General features: G+C 44.4%; 1 protein-coding gene across 4 annotated transcripts in view; it reads right to left on the reverse strand.

Moving 5' to 3' along the window:
* Window positions 1-7338: 7338 nt before the first annotated feature.
* Window positions 7339-18493, reverse strand: part of LOC115083420 (multifunctional protein ADE2) — a 134489-nt gene continuing 123334 nt past the window's right edge. For all 4 annotated transcript variants that reach the window (XM_029587234.1, XM_029587228.1, XM_029587252.1 and 1 more), the window contains one exon: window positions 7339-7895. In XM_029587234.1, coding sequence (XP_029443094.1) covers window positions 7729-7895 — 167 coding nt within the window. In that variant the 3' untranslated portion in view covers window positions 7339-7728. The remainder of the gene's footprint in view (window positions 7896-18493) is intronic.

Below are 18493 nucleotides of genomic sequence, written 5' to 3' on the forward strand. Positions count from 1 at the left end.
TTCATCTGGTGAAAATAACCAGTTTTCTGTCTATGAATAAAAAAACTGCACTGGTAAGCTCCCAGATGGCAATTGCATTAAATCCTATGGAGACACCCTCACATATTGTGATGGTTTTGATTTGTTTGTTCTTGTGGAATATTGCCACTGCTACCCCAGTGTACACTAGTCCCAAAGATCGGCCATTTGCTAAAAACTGCTTGCGTTCAGATAGACAAAAGATTCTTATGGAACTTTCTTACTCTCCTATAAATGTAACACACAGATTATTAATATCAGCTTGTCCTCATAGGGCAATGCCACTGGCACCCCTATTTACAGTCTTCTCTCAATCAGACAGCTGCCATAAACAGACTACTTTCTATGGATAAAATGTGCTGCTTGTTCCAGGCAGAAACTTGTGGGGTATCTGGTTACCCCACTGAGAAAATGTAATAATGGTGATTGAGGATTAAAAAGGATGGATCACCTGCTGAAATACAAGCTTCATTTCTTAAAGTGCATCCAGTTGGAGACCAGGGAACTTGTGCCTTTACAATGGTAGTGCCTGAAGGTATTTTATATTTTTAGTTAATTTTTTTTTATGTAGAATTGGCATTCAAAGCCTGGATAAAGTGTGTGAACCTTGTTAGGGGTTTTTGTTTTTTTTTGTTAGGATAGTTAAACAAAAAACAAAGGTACCATTGCCTCTCTCATAAGGATAGTGCTGTTCTGTAGCTGCAGTTCAGGGGAACCCAAAAAAGAACATTTTATCGGAGATCATTTGTGAATTCTTTTGACCTCTACAATCTTTGAAGGAATTACAGCTGTTGAATTGTATCCTTTTTATGCTGCTGTAACATGCCAGCAGCTGGTCATGTTTTAAGGACAGTGTCTATCCTGAGTGCATCTGAAGGCTGCGGTTGAGACTTTTCTCTTGGTTTAGTGAAGTGTGTTGTGTGTTTCTGGAAAACTTTTTTTCCCCTCAATAAAAAATAATAAACTTCGTGTCTGTGTGTTGAGCTCATGATACTGCATAACCATGTGGGGAATAACTGAGTTCCCTGCTTGTTCTGGTCCGAATTTTCTGCAGGTGTATTTACCTTTTCTTATTTGCATGCAAGGAATACAAATAGGAGCTGAGGTTGGAGGGACAGCAGAGGTTAGCAGCCATGCGGGTGAGGTGCCACCAGGACGACAACTCTCGTGTTGGAGTGGGGAAAGGTAAATGGGATCCTTCCCAATGGCTAATGGGGTTGTCTCCTTTGCTCTGCCTCCAACCCTAATAACGCTCTGTGCTAGTTTGGCCACAAATTTCTAAATTCTTATTCAAGAACTAAAAAAAAAAAAATCCCCCCACAAACTAATTTTGGTATATTTTCAATGCTAATTATGCAATGATTCTATATTTAATTTAAAATTTTCTTTTTCTTCAAATGGATAATTCAAAGCAGATCAAATTATATAAAACAATTCCAAATAGAAACTAAAATGATAAATGCCAGTGATACAAAAGCATCATAAAATAAAACAGCATCGATCATACAACCAACTAGATATATATATAGATATATATATCTGTGCGAGAGAGAATGAATTTCTAATTTAAAGGGGGGGCCCTTATTAAATTGTTGCACTTTTTTCTAATCTTGCTAATAAAAAAATATTTTAAAAATCTTACATTAAGAGTTAATCTGACTACTAACCAGTGTGCCATTAGATCTGCTCAGGTGTGCCACAGAAGTCACCAGTGCCTGAGGCTCTGCTCGCAGCACCTTACAGCAAAAAGACACAGGCAGTGGCTCTTAAATGTGCAGGAGCTCCTTAACCCCAAAGTAAGGGAATTAACGGACAGTGTGCAAAGCGCAGACACTGCTCAGAGCACTTCCTTTTCTTACTCCTCCTGAGTCTTTCTGGTCTCTGGTTTATCCCCAGGGAGCGTATGCACTGAGCACTGAATGTAACACTGCGCCTTGGGAACAGCAATGGAGGAACGCTGGCAACCAAAGTAACTAACCAAGCTGGCTCCCTGCAACACACTGAGTTCTGCTGCCTTCTGCACAAGCATTCCAATGGGCTTGTATGCGTCTGCCCCTTCTCTCTTTTTGTTTTAAAATTTGGAATAGAGATGGGTGAGGCTGATATGGGATCCAGTGTTTTCACTGGCAGACTTGCCTGACTCAGATCTCCTTGTCTTCTACAATACCACATCCTGGGCAAACTACTTCTCCATGTATAAACATGGGACAGGAATTACCTGCTGTTGGTTATTTTTATTTATTTGTATTTGATATTCCACTTTACCCAACTTAAAATATGCAATCAGTTTACAAGTAAAACAATTATTACTGTTTTTAAATTCTTTATTTGCATATCATGATTAAATAGAGAAATAGTGTAACAAATGCACAATAAAAACATAAATATTTAGTGCCCCAATGCACTTGAGTGAAAATGCATAATAGAGTGTAGATTATATATACATTTTAGTGAAGCTGGGTTTAAAAAAGGTTTGAAGAAGTTCTTGAAAGAAAAGTCCATAAACTTTTATTAAGGTGGACTTTGGGCTAAATCTATCTTTTCCTTTCTGATCAGACTACCTGAACCTTTATCCCTATTCTCATCTCCTCCCACATCGAGAATTGTAATCTGCTCCTCACACTTCTCCCAATAAGCCATCTCTCTTCACTACAATCTCTCCTAAATTCAGCTGCAGGACTTCTTTCACCAAAGTCACCACACTCATATAACCCCTCTTCGGAAGTCACTGTATTAGCTCTCTATCCGTTCCCACGTTCTTCACCCTGTAGTTCTTCACTGCCTCTCCTGTTATCTCTCTCTACACCCCTCTTGCATGCCATTCATCAAACAAGTCACTCCTATCTAAGCCTAAGCCTTTCTCCTCTACTGCCAATTCCTGACTGTGCCATCCACCTGGCTTGCAAAATGTGCTTGGAATAGACTTCCTGAGGCGGTGCATCATGCTCCTCCTCTCACCTTGTTTAAATCCCATGTAAAAACCCACCTTTTTGAGGCTGCTTTTAAATTTTAAGCCAGATTGCCTTCAGTATCATTAACTCACTAATTTTAATCAATGTCTTGGGGAGCTTCAATATGAAGTGCCCCAAGTCTCCTGGCCTGTATATCTTTTGTAAGCTCTGTTGAGCAGGGACTGTTACTTGTATTGTTTGTACAGCACTGTGTATGTTGAATAGCACTATAGAAATATTAGTAGTAAGAGGATAAGTAGCATGCAATTACTGACTCTTGTGATCCTGCCAGGTACTAGTGACCTGAATTGGTCACTGTTGGAAACAGGATACCGGGCTTGATGGACCTTTGGTCTGACCCAGTATAGCAAATCTTATGTTTTTCACACTCCTTCCCTTCCACAAACACAGTCTGTACACCTCAGGTCCCCTCTAGCACCGTATTAGCATCCTTATTTTCTTTCTACCATTGTTCAAATTGTAACCCCAGGTGGGAAATCCATAATGAAGCATGCATGAGAGAGAGTTGCATCCAGTGGAGGCAGGGCAGTACAGAGAGTAGGATTAAATGGACAATTTTCTCAGTGGAAGGGAATGGGCAGGGGCATGTTTCAGGGATCTGTATTGGGACCCTTACTTTTCAATATACTTATAAATGATCTGGAAAGAAATATGAGTGAGGTAATCAAATTTGCAGATGATACAAAATTGTTCAGAGTAGTTAACTCTCAAGCAGATTGTGATAAATTGCAGGAAGACCTTGTGAGACTGGAAAATTGGGCATCGACATGGTAGATGAAATTTAATGTGGATAAGTGCAAGGTGATGCATATAGGGGAAAAATAACCCATGCTATAGTTACACAGTTAGGTTCCATATTAGGTGCTAACACCCAAGAAAGAGATCTAGGCGTCATAGTGGATGATACGTTGACATCATCAGTTCAGTGTGCTGTGGCAGTCAAAAAAGCAAACAATGTTGGGAATTAGTAGGGAATGGTGAATAAAACGGGAAATGGCATAATGCCTCTCGCTCAATGGTGAGACCGCATCTTAAATACTGTGTACAATTCTGGTCACCGCATCTCAAAAAAGATACATTTCCTACCGTGTAGCAGATGGACTCAGGACCAATGGGTATAGTGTACTCCTGATAGCAGTTAGAGACTGATCAGATTTCAATCTGACATCAGCCCTAGTACATATACCCCTGCAGGAAGTGCAACTCTTCAATATTTTCCATCTCCATAGCAGTTCAGGACTCTTATGCACGCTAGCACCGCGTTAGAGTAATTTAACAAAGAAAACCAAAACAAGAAATTTTACCTCTACAGACGAGCCCCACTCTCCTGTGGTGACACCCATTGGGTCCCTCCCCCAGTTGAGAATTCCCAAGGTGATTTCCGTGATCCCTCGGCGGGGACCTAGCCCCTGACATCGGGTGAGGCTGAGAGGCAGCAGGTGCAACTTCGAGTGCGGCGGTGACAGTATTTTCCCTCTCCCCCCGCAGTCGGAGACCGCTCTAAACGAGACCAGGAAGTGCCGAGACAAGGTAAGGTAGAAATCTCTTTAAGTGTCTCTGAAGCTAGAGGAGTCACACAGATCACCAGCCAGGACCAGTGCCACCGGGTTGATCCGCCTTAACAGGGCTAGACCCCAGTCAGATCCAAGGGTCCTCCCATGAGGAGACCCTCCGAGGTGGTCGCCGTTACCATCTTGATCTGTTCGCCATCCCAAGCCATGCGCACAAAGTCGCGGGCCCAAGTACTGTGCGCATAGCGACACACCTACGGTGCTGGGCGCATAACTTCCATCTGTGTGCACAACAGCGCGCACATCTCTCTGAGAACGTACCAATCCTATGTGCACAACTTCAATGCCCTAGAGTGCATAACTGTATTTTACGCGCACAAGCCATGGCACCACCGGAAAAGAAGCTCAGGGCCTCTGCCAGCATGCCCCATTAGAGCTGCAGAGTGCGAGGAGGCCCTGGCGGATCCAGTCCATGGCCCTCCCCAGCCGGTACCGGGTTCCAGCTTCTCAAACAGTACACCTGACCTAGCATCTCCCAGCAGGCCCTCCCTCAACCGGGGCTCCCCAGGGACACAGTGCCTCTTAATTTAGACCCAGCATCTATCTCCTGGGTGGAATTTTTCAAAGGCCTGCATACCTTCGTCCACATGCAACCGGGGCCTTCAATAATACAGCCACAACCTCCACCAGAGGACCTCAACATCCCGGGACCCTCTATGCCCAGGGAAGTGATTTCACTGCCCAGAAGCCCCACCTTCAGGGACATGGACAACTCAGATGAGGACTCAGAACCCTTGGAGCAAGGGAAACTCCATCCAGGGACAGAGCTCCACCGAACCATGAGGCGTTTCTTCACAAAGGACGAGCTTCCAGCCCTGGTCACACACAGCTTGAAAGAACTTGCTGTCTCAGGGGAACCTAACACTAATCCCCCACTAGAAGGACTCCATCAGACCTCCCGTCATTTCCCACTATTACAAGCCGTCCAGCAACTAATTGACCTGGAATGGGATGCCCTAGAGACTACGTTCAAGGGGGGAGGCGCATGCTCTGGCAGCCATGTAGCATCTGGACCCAGCTGCTAAATATCTCCTGGCATGTCCGAAAGTGGATACCGTACTCTGCGCGGTTTCGAAGAGCACTATCGCAGTGGAGGGAGGAGCAGCACTGTGGAAGGTGACATTATCTAAGCCAGTGGACGTCTCACGGAGGTGACTGAAAGACACCCATCTCAGCATTTAAGAGGAGTGCTGACTCCTGTGGATCCTTGCATTAATAGCACACAGTTTCTTCACTGCAGAGGGAGCAGGACCCCCATGGCATCCCTTGCACCATTTAGGCACAGGATGAGTGTGCCTTTGATTTTCATGCTAAACTCTACCCTTCAACTGTCATGGATCCACACACAGCACCAACAGGGGGAAGCCTTCCGTGAAGCCCTGCAGGGGGGTAAGGAGGAAAGGAGATTTGCTGCACTCCATGTGGCACCAGAAATTTAATGAGGCCTCACTCCAGGAGCATCATGCCAGGGACTTACCCAATGCCATAACTTCAATTTATCATCTGTGGAAATGAAACACCCTCACGGATGTCATGGTCTAGGCCCACACAGTGGTAGCAGATGTCATAGGCAGCCATGTTGGATATACAGTGCCCATACTTGCAGGCCTTAAATCTGACAACAGAAGCCTTTTAGGACAGACTGACTTTTTTTCTAAATACAAACAACTGCTCAGATTAATTTTTGGGGGGCTACTGAGGCAATGGCAAAAATAAACAAACACTTGTTTAAAAATTGGCTAAAGACACCAGTAAGGGTAAGTAACTTGTCCACACAGTAGCTCACCTGTCCATAGGGTCTCACGAGGTAGTTGCTGCGTATGGGAACACTCCCGCATACTCAAAACATTTCTGAATTCTTAGAGCTGGTCTGTATTGGCTCCTTTGGATGCCATCACCCACTTGTTAATGAATGATTTGATACTGCTTTTTGACTGAAAATGCTACTTCACATTTTTTTTTTTAATGTCCCCCCCCCCAATAATCTCTGCTGCCTCCAGCCCTCCCCAGATGATTATGGCCATGTGGGATGCCCCTAGATATCCTCAGGTAGCAAGGGGCAGCTCCTTCAGCACTGGTGGTTGACCAGTAGGGGCAGTCACAGCAGTGGTAACTGATTCAGCCCCCCCCCCCCCCCCCCCCCCCCCCCCCGAGGGGAATCAAAACCCTTACCTCCCCTAGTTACACACTAGAGCTAAAATGATACGCGGCAAGTGGCACTTTATAGACTAACCAGTTTACCGAGGCATGTGCTTTTCAGGCTAGATTCCACCTCATTAGATGCATCTGGGTTTCCAGTAGGGCTTGGTTCCTAAGTTGGTGTCCTTGTACTATTTGTGGCTGCTGATGAGTATCCGTTTGAAGCTGGGGGGCCTGTCTGTAAGCCAGGATAGGTCTGCCACCCATAGCTGGTGAAAGGGTGGTGTCATTGTCCAGAACGGGTCACAGATCCTTGATGATATGTTTTAGTGGTTTCAACTGGGATCTATAGGTAACAACCAGAAGTGTTCTGTTTTCTTTTTTGAGATGATGCTGTAGCAGAATGCTGTGGCCTAAGCCATGGAACAGGCCCCAAAATACCTCTTATTTTAAAGGCAGCATAAGCATTCATCCCTGTGTACAAAATATAAGTTCAGAATCGGATTTAAAAAGGACTTTTTTTTTTTTTCAGAAAAAAAATTGCTGATTTATGCTGTTATAATTTTGTTATTTATCACCAAAAGCATTACATGTTTAGAGTAAAAATCTAATAATAAATAAAATGTCACACGAGCCCAGAATTTTAAAGCTATTTTTCCCTCCAGGGCCTGCACAGAACCTTTTAATACAGGCAGCTAGGCATACAATAGCAGTGTTAACATTTTCCACAGTAGCACAATTACATCTGAACTGGAGAAAAATTATTTTAAAAGGGGGTGCTTTTCCCTTTGGAAAGCTTCTCTAAAAGCAGTATCAATTGGAATTGGAGCTGCAAACTGTACTGATAGAGCAAAGACTAGAAACCTTTTACCTTTTCTAAACGAAAATGAAGTTAAATATCCTCTTTGAATAGTTAAAAATAAAGCCCACCATCTCAGGAAGTTTTTTTGAACAAGAGGAAAAGCTTTATTTGGAACGAACTTGCAGTGGCAATGAGTTTTTAATAGTACAATGTCCAGGCCGGCTCTTTAGATACTGCATTCCCTGAGTTTTTTGTCCGCCTGCTTCAGAGAGATCCAAGTGTTGAGTGTGCTCGATCTTAGTTTGGACCACACCAAGTGATTACTTAAACCGAAAATCTGGGCAGCAAACTGAGCAGCTGCCTCCGGGGAAAGCACAGTAGAACAACCAAGACCTAAAAAAAAAAAAAAAGGTTAAAAAGTAATTTTTAGTAGCCAGTGAAAGACATAATGCGCTATATAGTTTAGGGCACAGCTTGCATACTAAAGTCAAACTGGACCATAAAGAGACCAAAAAATGTTCTTTAGTAGAAAACTAATAGAGTTACCAGTTTTTTTACATGGTGAACATTTTTTCTTCATAAAAGGAAATGTATAATTTAAAAAACCCAATGTGATAAAGTTTCCTGATGTACTATATTAACTGTTTTTTTCACTCAGCAAGAGAATTTGGATATCCAACTTTGAAACAGGCCCCAAAGTTGTCCATGTATAAAAAAAAAGTGTAATCGTAAATCTACACCTACAACTTTTAAAGATTGTTCTTGTGGTTTGATAGCCAGAGCAAAAGGAAAATTGGTTCTTACTGCTAGTTTTCATTCCTGTAGTACCACAGATCAGTCCAGACTCCTGAGTTTTGCCTCCCTTCCAGCAGATGGAAACAGAGAAAGTTTTGCCAACACTGCCACATAACCTGATGTGCCACCTGCAGTCCCTCAGTATTGACAAGTACCCAAGCCAAGATACTAACGAACACAACCACAAATAATCACATCCCCCTGAACAAGCAGTAGGAAGTGAAATCTTATAATGGATACATTTTTCCAACCTTAATGTGAGAAACTAAACAAAACATGTGTCTTTCTTCAGTCCAATCACAATAATAGATCGAGCAGACTCTCCAATTCTCCCCACCCCAACCAGGCAGGACTCTGGCCTGATCTGTGGTACTACAGGGATGAAAATAAGCAGGTAAGAACCAATTTTCCTTTTGCTGTACGTACCCAGATCAGTCCAGATTCCTAGGATATACCCAAACTTCCCTAAATAGGCTGGGACTGCGAGAGTCCTGCTCAAAGTACACTTTCACCAAAATCCATGGCCTCCAGGGCCTGGACATCCAAATGATAGTGCCTAGTGAAAGTGTGCAATGATTTCCACGTAGCCGCCCAACAAATCTCTTGTGGTGATACTTGTTAACATTTGGCCCAGGATGCCCCCTGAGATTGAGTAGAGTGAGCCCTTAAACCCTCAGGAATAGGATGACCCTGACAGATGTACGCCGAACCCATGGCTTCCTTCGACCACCATGCTATAGTGGATTTTGAAGCTTTATGTCCCTTTTTTGAACCACGCCATAGCACAAAACAATGGTCCGATAACTGGAAGCTATTAGTGACCTTAAGATACCGCAACACCACCCCGCTTTATATCCAAGAGGTGCAACTCCCTCGCGTGAGGTACTGTAGCATCCAAATTTGGAAAGTTTGGAAGCTCTACTGATTATTTTTTTTATATCTGTTTATTATGTTTAAATGCATACATTGTATAACATTCATACTGTATCTACTGATTGTCTTAAGTGGAACGACACCACTACCTTCAGAAGGAAGGAAAGAACCACACGAACGAGGCTCCAGAATCCGTAATCCTCAAAAAGGCATCCCTACATGACAAAGCCTGATGCTCCAAAATCCTTCTAGCAGAACAAAATTGCCACCAGAAACACAACCCTGGATCTCTTCCTGGGTCATGGACCCACCAGCCCCTCCCTGCTTGGAACCATGCCACCCCGCGGATTTCCTGGCCAAATAAACCTCATGCAACAAGAGGACAAAATCCAATAAGAAGGTTGCAGAATTGGAGCCCCAGCTTCAATCAGCTGAGGACAGCAGCGGAGGGAGAACCCAGTCCACCCCCGCAATTTCTGAAGCACCTGCGAGTGAAGACAAAATGGCCGCCGTTCCTGCGCTAATCGGGAAGGAACCTGCTGCTTCACCCAAGCGCCCCTCAGGCCCTTGCTGCCTTTCTGACGCTGCCACAGTCAACCACATGCTGCCCTCTGCCCCAGAGAGGCAGTGAGAACAGAAACCGGCATGCATCACTGCACGTGGTGCACTTACTGCCACAGGGCATGCTTTCAGTCTGCCCGGACTGCGAATGCAGTCAGCTGCCAGCGGATCCTAACCAACGCCGTGAGAGCCACTGCAGCCGAGCCCCTGCTGGGCTTCAGCTCCACTTCTTTCACTCCAGGCTGACCGGCAGAAAAAAAAAGAAAAGCAACCCCTCCCCCCTTTTTTTTAAACTTTAAAAAAAACTTTAAGAAATAGACAATAACTACCTTCCCTTTCAGGAGAAGAGTGGCAACAGGCTCCGCAAGTCCTCCTGGGGGAAAGAATTGGCCCCACCAGATGTCTACCCCCGGCAGTGAAGGACTGAGCTATATAAGGTTCCCCAACCTCCTGCTTGTCCACCTCAAAACCAGGAAGGATGGTCCCCACCAGGACCTGCCAACCTCCTGGGAGGAAATCTTCAAAGAAATCTTCTCTATATTTTATTTATTTAAACCTCGTTTCCAGACTGCAAGTTTTGCAGCTCCAGTATTTCTGCTGGAGACAGAAATACTGAGGGACTGCAGGTGGCACACCAGGCTATGTGGTAAGCAAAACTTTGTCTCCATCTGCTGGAAGGGAGGCAAAACCCAGGAGTCTGGACTGATCTGGGTATGTACAGGGAATGTACATTTTACAGGAAATTATACACTCAGCTGTGCTGGGAGACAGAAAGGGTCTGTGTGGTGCATGTGCTGTTTTTGCCAACTATTCAGTGCTCATACTGATTGGTCAACAAGACTGGCACCGAAAAGCCTCCAGCTAGGAGGCCAGTCAACCACACAAAACTCTACATAAAATGGTAGAGACCTATACCCAGAGATGGGGGCAGTCAGCATCCACAACTTAAGAATGCCATTCTATAGCACAGCTGCTCAAACACGTCCTTGGGTCCTCTCAGAAAGTTAGGTTTTCAGGATCTCACCAATGAATATGCATGAGATTTATTTGCATGGACTGCCTCTAATATATGCAAATATGTCTCATGCATATTCAATAGGGATATCCCAAAAACCCAACTGGTGGGGGCGGCCTAAGGACTGATTTGAGCAACCCTGTTTTATAGGATGTGAACTTTTTCAGCTTCTATAATACACAATTTATTTCAGCTTTGAAAATAAAATGATACTACATCACCACTGTAATATAACATGTAATGTACTTGTATATTTGGGCAACATCATCACTAAATCACTTTACACTAATCTCATGAAGAAGCATAGCAGTCAAACACACTTTGTCCAACAAAAACATCACCTACAACTTGTTTGTTTACCCTTATTTCTGTGTACTGAAGTGGACTAACATGGCAACCATGCTATTTTATTTAAAATAAAATCTAATTATAAAATTAAAATGAAAAATAAAAACAGCCATTATCCATATTCAAAATGTTCTATATGATGAAATCTTTCACTGCAGAATGAAAGAAAAACTACAATCACCATCCGTCCTCAGTGCTAGTCAGTCCCCTAGTCCTTTGAAAATGTCATTGCTGGGACACTGCCATCAGCCATGTCCTTCCTCTGCTGCATCAGTTAAGACCAGAAAGACCTTCTCTTATTTGTCACCTGTTTTCTGCTTCTTTGCAGCTATTGAGACATGGGAGACTAATCAACGAGGTGGGGTGATCCCATTTGAGTACTGGAATTAACTTTTGGGGATTATTCTTTTGGGCGATGTTTTAAGTTTGATTATATATTATTTATTTTTTATGCAATTATTGTTCTTAAGATGGTTGGGGGTGCAATTAATATTTGTTATTTATTTGATGTTCCTTGCTTCAAGCAAGAGGATGAAGTAAATAAGAAATTGAATAAAGTAACATCAAACATCAATTCCTTATCTTGAGATGGGGAAAAGATTTTCTCCACTGACTTAACTGGTGAAATGAAAAATCTGATGCAATTTTATCAAAGCCAACACATAACATCTCCCTCAAGCAGGACTCCACTGCGTGGTGATTTTTTCATTATATATGGATTTGACTTAAGAGGGTGAACTCAATTCCATTGCTTTAACTTAGCGGAGCCCCACAACCACTGCTCAGTGGGGTCAGACATTAGGGTGCAGTCGATGTCTCTATAAAATGGAACTGAAGGATCAGAAGCAAAGAGATGAGATTTTCCTTCCTTCGCTGTAATAAATAAAGAGTAAATTGCAAAGTTCCCATCCTCGACATTAAAAGAAAATTGGTTCTTACCTGCTATTTTCATTCCTGGAGTCCCGCAGATCAGTCCAGACACATGGGGTTTTCTCCCATGCCAGCAAATGGAGATGGCAAAACTTTTCTTCTCTAAAACTGTGTTAATTAAGCTAGTGTGCCACCTGCAGTTCTTCACTATGGACTTGTACCCAAGCCAAGATTTTAGACAACTATAAACACCCCCCCCCCCACTCCTAATTGAGCAGGGGAAAGGTAAGCCCCAAATTGGAGCAAATCAGACTCTAGAGGATATATAAAACTCCCAAAACTACCACCAACTTCTGACTATTTGCATACAGACTAGAGCAGTCTTTCCAGAAAGCACGGGGCTCTGGACTAAGCTGTGGGACTCCAAGAATGAAAAGTATCAGGTAAGAACAAATTTTCCTTATTGTCCCCAGATCAGTCCAGACGCATGGGATGGACCAAGCTCCCCTAAACTGAGCAGGAACCTGAAAGACCCACTCACAACACATGATCTCCAAAACCAGCTGAGTCCAGCACCCGAACATCCAGCTGGTAATGCTTTGTAAAAATGTGCATAACAACTGACATTCAGCCCAGGACACCATCTCTGGTAGAAAGAGCCCTTAGACCCACTGGGACTGGACGTCCTTTCCAAATATAAGCAGACTCAATAGCCTCCTTTAGCCACCATGCACTAATAGCCTTGTTCCCCCCTTTCTTGCTTCACTGAAAAGAACAGGTGATCTGATCTCTGAAACCTATTGGTGACCTTCAACTAGTGAAGAAGAACCCGATGCACATTCAACAAGTGAAAGGCAGATACCACCTTTAGTTTAAAAAAAAAATACTGTGCACAAAGATACTCAGTCTTCTGAAATTTGAAGGAAAGTTTCTCAACCAGACAACGACCAAAGTTCCAAAATCTGCCTAGCTGAACAAATCACTACTAAAAAGACCGCTTTCAACAAAGGTCCTTCAGTGATGCCTTCCTCAAAAGTTCAAAAAGTTGGCCTCACAGAACTTTCAAGACCAAATTAAAGGTTCCACAAAGGAAACACTCGTCTCACCAGAGACCACAAATGCTGAGGAGGTATCTCACCACATCCGGATGGTGAGGCCAGGGATAACCCATGCATTTTACCTCTAAAACAATTCAAAGCTGCTACCTGTAGTCTCAGAGAACTGAAGGCAAGTCCTTTCTGCAATCCACCTTGCAAAAAAGGCAAAAATCTGAGAAACAGAAACCTGAAGAGGAGAATTGTCCTCTCTGAGAAACCATGACTCAAACATCTTCCACAAGGAAGGAGGCAGTCTCCCATCCTGAAGCAAGTTCTTAATAACTTCTTCCGAAAATCCCTTCAATCGTAATGATTCCTTTCAAAAATGAGCCGCCATTTCCAAGAAAATTTGCCCTTGACATAGCAGCCTAGGAAAATGCCTAAACCTCAAAGGTCCATCCACTGCCAGATTTATCATGTCTGTAAAGAACTGTCACCGTAGCCATTTCGGAGCTACCAGGTTCATCTTCCATGGATGAACCTCAATACGCCTTAAAACTCTGCCTATCAGAGGCCAAGGAGGAAACACACACACACACACAACAGGATGCCGCACAGCCATGGTTGAATGAGAGCATAGAGACCTGCTCAGACTTCTACAGTGAGCTTTGGCATTCTTCCTCAACACCATCATGTCTAGATAAGAAATGCCCCACCTTGATTGACAGCCTTCGCCTCGTCCTAGAATTCCAATTCTCCCAGGTCTAGCATTTGCCTGCTGAGGAAATCCACTTGAATGTTTTCCACTCCAGCCACATGTGAAATTGACAAGGCCAACAGGTGCTGCTCCACCCAGCACCTACCAGGACACCATTGGACTACTGGTCCCCTCCTTGATGGTTGATATAAGCCACTGCTGTTGCATTGTCCGAGAAGACTCTCACCGCCAGATCTCATAATTGAAAAAGGAAACAAAACATTGCCTTTCAGATTGCTTTTGTTTCCAATTGTTTGACAGACCATGATGCCTCCTCCAATAACCATTGACCCTGCGCTGTTTGCCCCTGAGAAATGGCCCCCTATCCTGTCAAACTGGCATTGGTGGTCACTACCACCCAAATCTGGGATCTCCGACTCAACTCCACTCCCAGTTTTAAGTTGGCCCGAGAAATCCACTGGGAGAGATGACTTGGAATCTCCCCCGCTATGGCAAACAAAGCTAAAAATTATCCAACTGAGGATTCCAGTGGGACAACGGAGCCTCCTGGAGGGGATGTATATGTGCAAACAGCCAAGGAACTAGATCTAGAGTAGATGCCATAGAACCCAGGACCTGTATATAATCCCAGACACAGGGTATTAGAAATCATAATCTTCAAATTTGCACTTGCAACTTCAACAATCTCTCCATCGTGAGAAATACCTTGCCTAGATGGGTATCAAAACAAACTCAGAGATACTCTACTGACTAGGACGGAACTAAGTTGCCCTTTGCCAGATTTGCTACCCAGCCTAGAGACTGTAACCTCTGCAGCACCGTTTGGACCGAGCGATGACAAAGCTCCTTTGACTTTTCCTGAATTAATCAGTCGTCCATATTAAGGATGCACTAGAATGCCCTTTCTCTGAAGGGCGGCAGCCATCACTACTATCACTTTGGTGAATGTGCAAGGCACGGTCGCAAGGCCAAACAGCAGTGATTGGAACTAAAAATGCTCCCCCAACACTACAAAGCACAGGATCCTCTGATGTTCTCCTTGGGTAGGAATACATAGATACACCTCAGAGATCGAGAGGCTAAGAACTCTCCTTTTCAGACTGCTGCAATGACAGAGCGCAAGATTTGCATCCTGAAACATAACCCACAGGGCTACATTCACCTTCTTTAGGCCTAAAATAGGCCAACGGGTACCTTCTTCCTTTGCAACTACAAAACAAATGGAATACCTGCCTCGTCCCCGGTCTCCTTGGGGAACGGGGACTATCGCATCTCGGGAGTAGTTTGAGACAGTTCCAATTATGACTTGTCCCAGAATCTACTCAAATTATACATGGCATACAACTTTCTTATAGACAATCATTGACAGCAAAGTGCTTTACTATTTTTTTTCTTTTCCGGGACTTCCATATAAGAGATGGAAAAATACTGAATCTTCTCTAAAACTATGGCTAATGTTACAGGTTGCCAAGTGTCTTATCTGAGATACACTTTTTCTGTTCACTGGCTTCTTGGCCTTGGGCTGCTCATGTTTCTCACAGAAATGCCTGTTTTTCACTTGTGCTCCATTTTTGCTGATTTAGTCGTTTTATTATTTATTATTTAATCCAGTCTATCTTCAGGAGGGTCCCCTGCCTGGCCAATATATTCTTGCCTTCTGGAATCTTTGTTTACCTGGGAAGCTCTTGGTTACCCTATCTTCAGGCACAAGTATTACAAAGCATCCACAATACAGGCTACCCCAGCCTCCAAATACTCGGATAAAAGAGAAGCTACTGACCCTTCTACCTGAAGATGCTGAACCCAGCGCAAACAGGCCCATGCCATGAAACTACTGCACACAGCCACGGGTATGCCCAAGACCAAGACTTCAATCTTCTTCTTAAGATTTCCATCTTCCAGACCTGAGCATCTTTTAGCACAGCGGAACCCGCCACCAGAATGGGTCGTCTTCTTGTCACTGCTGAGATACACATCCACCTTAGGCAGCTTCAAGAGCTCTAACGTGTCCTCCAGCAACGGGTAAAGGTTTGCCATCATTTTACTGACTTTTAAAACCGCCTCAGAAGTATCCCACTCTCTAAAAACCAGCTTAACAGTATGATGGAAAGGAAAAACTCTCACCAGACCCAGGCCTTCCAAGATGGGATCTTCTAACCTCATGCTCAGACTCTTTCCGAATCCCATGCTCCTTTAAAACTTAGGAAATCAGGGGAAATAATTCCTCTTTGTGGAAGACCGGACTACCATGGGTCATCCCCTTCTGCCACAGGGATCTCCCCATCTTCTGTGGGGTCACTGTCCTCAGCCTCATCTCCCGGAGGCTCTACCAAAAAGGTGCCCCCTCTCCCTCAGAGCCTGAAGAGGACTTCGATTCTCAATCATTATGGTGCTTGCTGCCAGGAGTATGTCCCCCAGGGAGTATGCCAGGAGTATGTCCCCTTCCTTGCTGAAAAGGCTTTGTGTATCAACAGCACAAAGTCAGTTGAAAAGGTTTCACCAAATTCAGAATCTTCTTTTGAAAAGCTTCTGCCTGGGCACTATCTAAGACCTGCACGGCATGGGATAATGGAAGAGGAGAAGCAGACCCCTTCCCTTATCTTCCCTGTACTGCGGTAACAGACTAAAACTGCTGCGGTTTCCACACTGCAAGGAAGAGCTGATTGGGATGACTTTCTTCCCTCCGAAGCCGCGGTCGATGATGCTGAGCTGCCTTCCCTGCCTTTCGTACACGGCCCATATAGCCACGATGCGTTCACAAGCACTTACTTGCCCCCACATGATTTGCAGCGTCTCTCACGTGCCATCCTGAGACCTGGGCTGCATGTGTTCCCGGTGGGACAGAACACCACTCACCATAAAACAGTCCCATGGTAGTACATAGCTGATTCCCAGCCTCACCCACTCAAGCTGCAGTTCTCTCCCCCCCATAGCCAATTAGGTCTGTCTCCCATGTGCAGATGCCTTCTCCAGGGACCTACTTTCAGAGACAGAGCACTATGTGGGGAAAAAGAGGGAATCTAACCCCTGGCTATCAATCTCTCCACAGAATCCAGACAGAAACAATTCGGGATCACCAACCCCTTGCTCGCCCTACTCTACCAGGGGGATGGCCCTTCATGGAATCTAGCATCCCTAGGAACAATTTATCCTTCTCCCTCCCAGTTCAACACTCCAGACTGCAGATTTTGCACCTCTACTATCTGCTGGAGTCAGAGAATACTGAGAGACTACAGGTGGAACACTAGCTTCAGTAACAGTTTCAGCAAAGCTTTTCTTCTGTCTCCATCTGCTGGCAGGGGAGAAAAACCCATGAGTCTGGACTGATTTGGGGGATAAGGAATTAAAATTCTTATTTTTAAACAAGGTTTCTACTTTACACTGCTATTCCATTTGTAAAACCTCAAGCATTTTCCACACTAACAGACCACAATTACAGCCCTCTGCTATCCATAAGGTACAGCTCATTTTCTAATAAAACTGCTGCTCTCATTATCTATTCTTTTCCCGATTAAACAAGCGTTTGTTCAACACATCCCCAACAGTACAAAGACAAGACGACAGACTAGTCCCTATGTCTAAGTTAACAATACATTTTCCTCGTACCTGCTTAAACAGGGGTGGGCAAACTACGGCCCGCAGGCCAAATCTAGACCATCAACTTTCTTCCCTCCCATTTCAGATTTGCATTATATGCAGTCCGCGCGATGCCTGGCCTTAAATGGCATACTGGTGGGGTTCCCACACCTGCCAGCAAGAAGAGAACCCGGCTGCCTCGTGGCAAATGAAATTATGTGCTGGTGGGGCTCCCACCCCCTGCCAGCAAGGAAGAAGACTGGCACCATGGCATGGCTCACTGGCGAGGTTTCCACCCACCAGCAAGAACAGGCCCCACAGCACACTCTCCACCAGCAAGAAGAGGCCCTACAGCATGGTGGGCCTGAAGCTGAACTGCTGGCGGGCTTCCAGCACCCAATCGACAAAAAGATGATGACAAAGCCCCAGCAGGAAGGGCGGTTGGGAAGTGAAGGGGGTGAGGGTGGGGAGTGCCTGAGAGAGGAGAGAAGAAAAGGGACTGAAGGGGAAGAAGGGAGTGTGACAGAGGGAAGGGAGTGGGAAGGAGGGAGCGTTTCAGAGGGAGGACGGGATTGAGTGGATTGGAGGGAGCGTGACAAAGGGATGGAAATGAGTGGAAAGGACAGCCTGGTTGGGAGTGAGAGGTGAATGAGATGCAAGGGAAGCAGGTGGGTGGGAGTGAGGGGATTGAGTGGGTGAGTGACTGACAGAGGGGAGGGAAGGGGTGTATGAATGAAAGGTGAGAGAGGGAAGGGGAGGGAGGAAGTGGAAGAGGGGAATGAAGAGGATTTGTGAGTGCATGTATATGAGAAAGGAGCAAGTGTGTGTTCTCCCCATCTCCCCTCTACTAATCCAATCTCAGGGTAACTAGAAATCAGGAGTTTGTATGGAGAGAGGAAAATTTTTATCCTTATCAGTTTTAATTATTGGCTGTTTGATATGACTGACGTTTTGAAATTTTTAATTGATTTTTGGGAAACATTTAATTGTTTTTTTTATCCTTGATCTTCTTTGATTGTTCTATTCATCTGTTTTGAAATATTCTTTTTATTAGTATGGTTTACTCACTGTTATGATTAATAATTTATAGTTCTTGACTTTGTTTTATAAGGAATTGTGATATTTCTGCTTTTGCTTTATTGCACTGCATATAAGTCTGGCTTCTAGTGGTTTCCAGTTCAGTTTTTTGTCTACACCT

The sequence above is a fragment of the Rhinatrema bivittatum genome, chromosome 1, assembly GCF_901001135.1.
Source record: "Rhinatrema bivittatum chromosome 1, aRhiBiv1.1, whole genome shotgun sequence".
In the NCBI taxonomy this organism is placed as follows: domain Eukaryota; kingdom Metazoa; phylum Chordata; class Amphibia; order Gymnophiona; family Rhinatrematidae; genus Rhinatrema; species Rhinatrema bivittatum.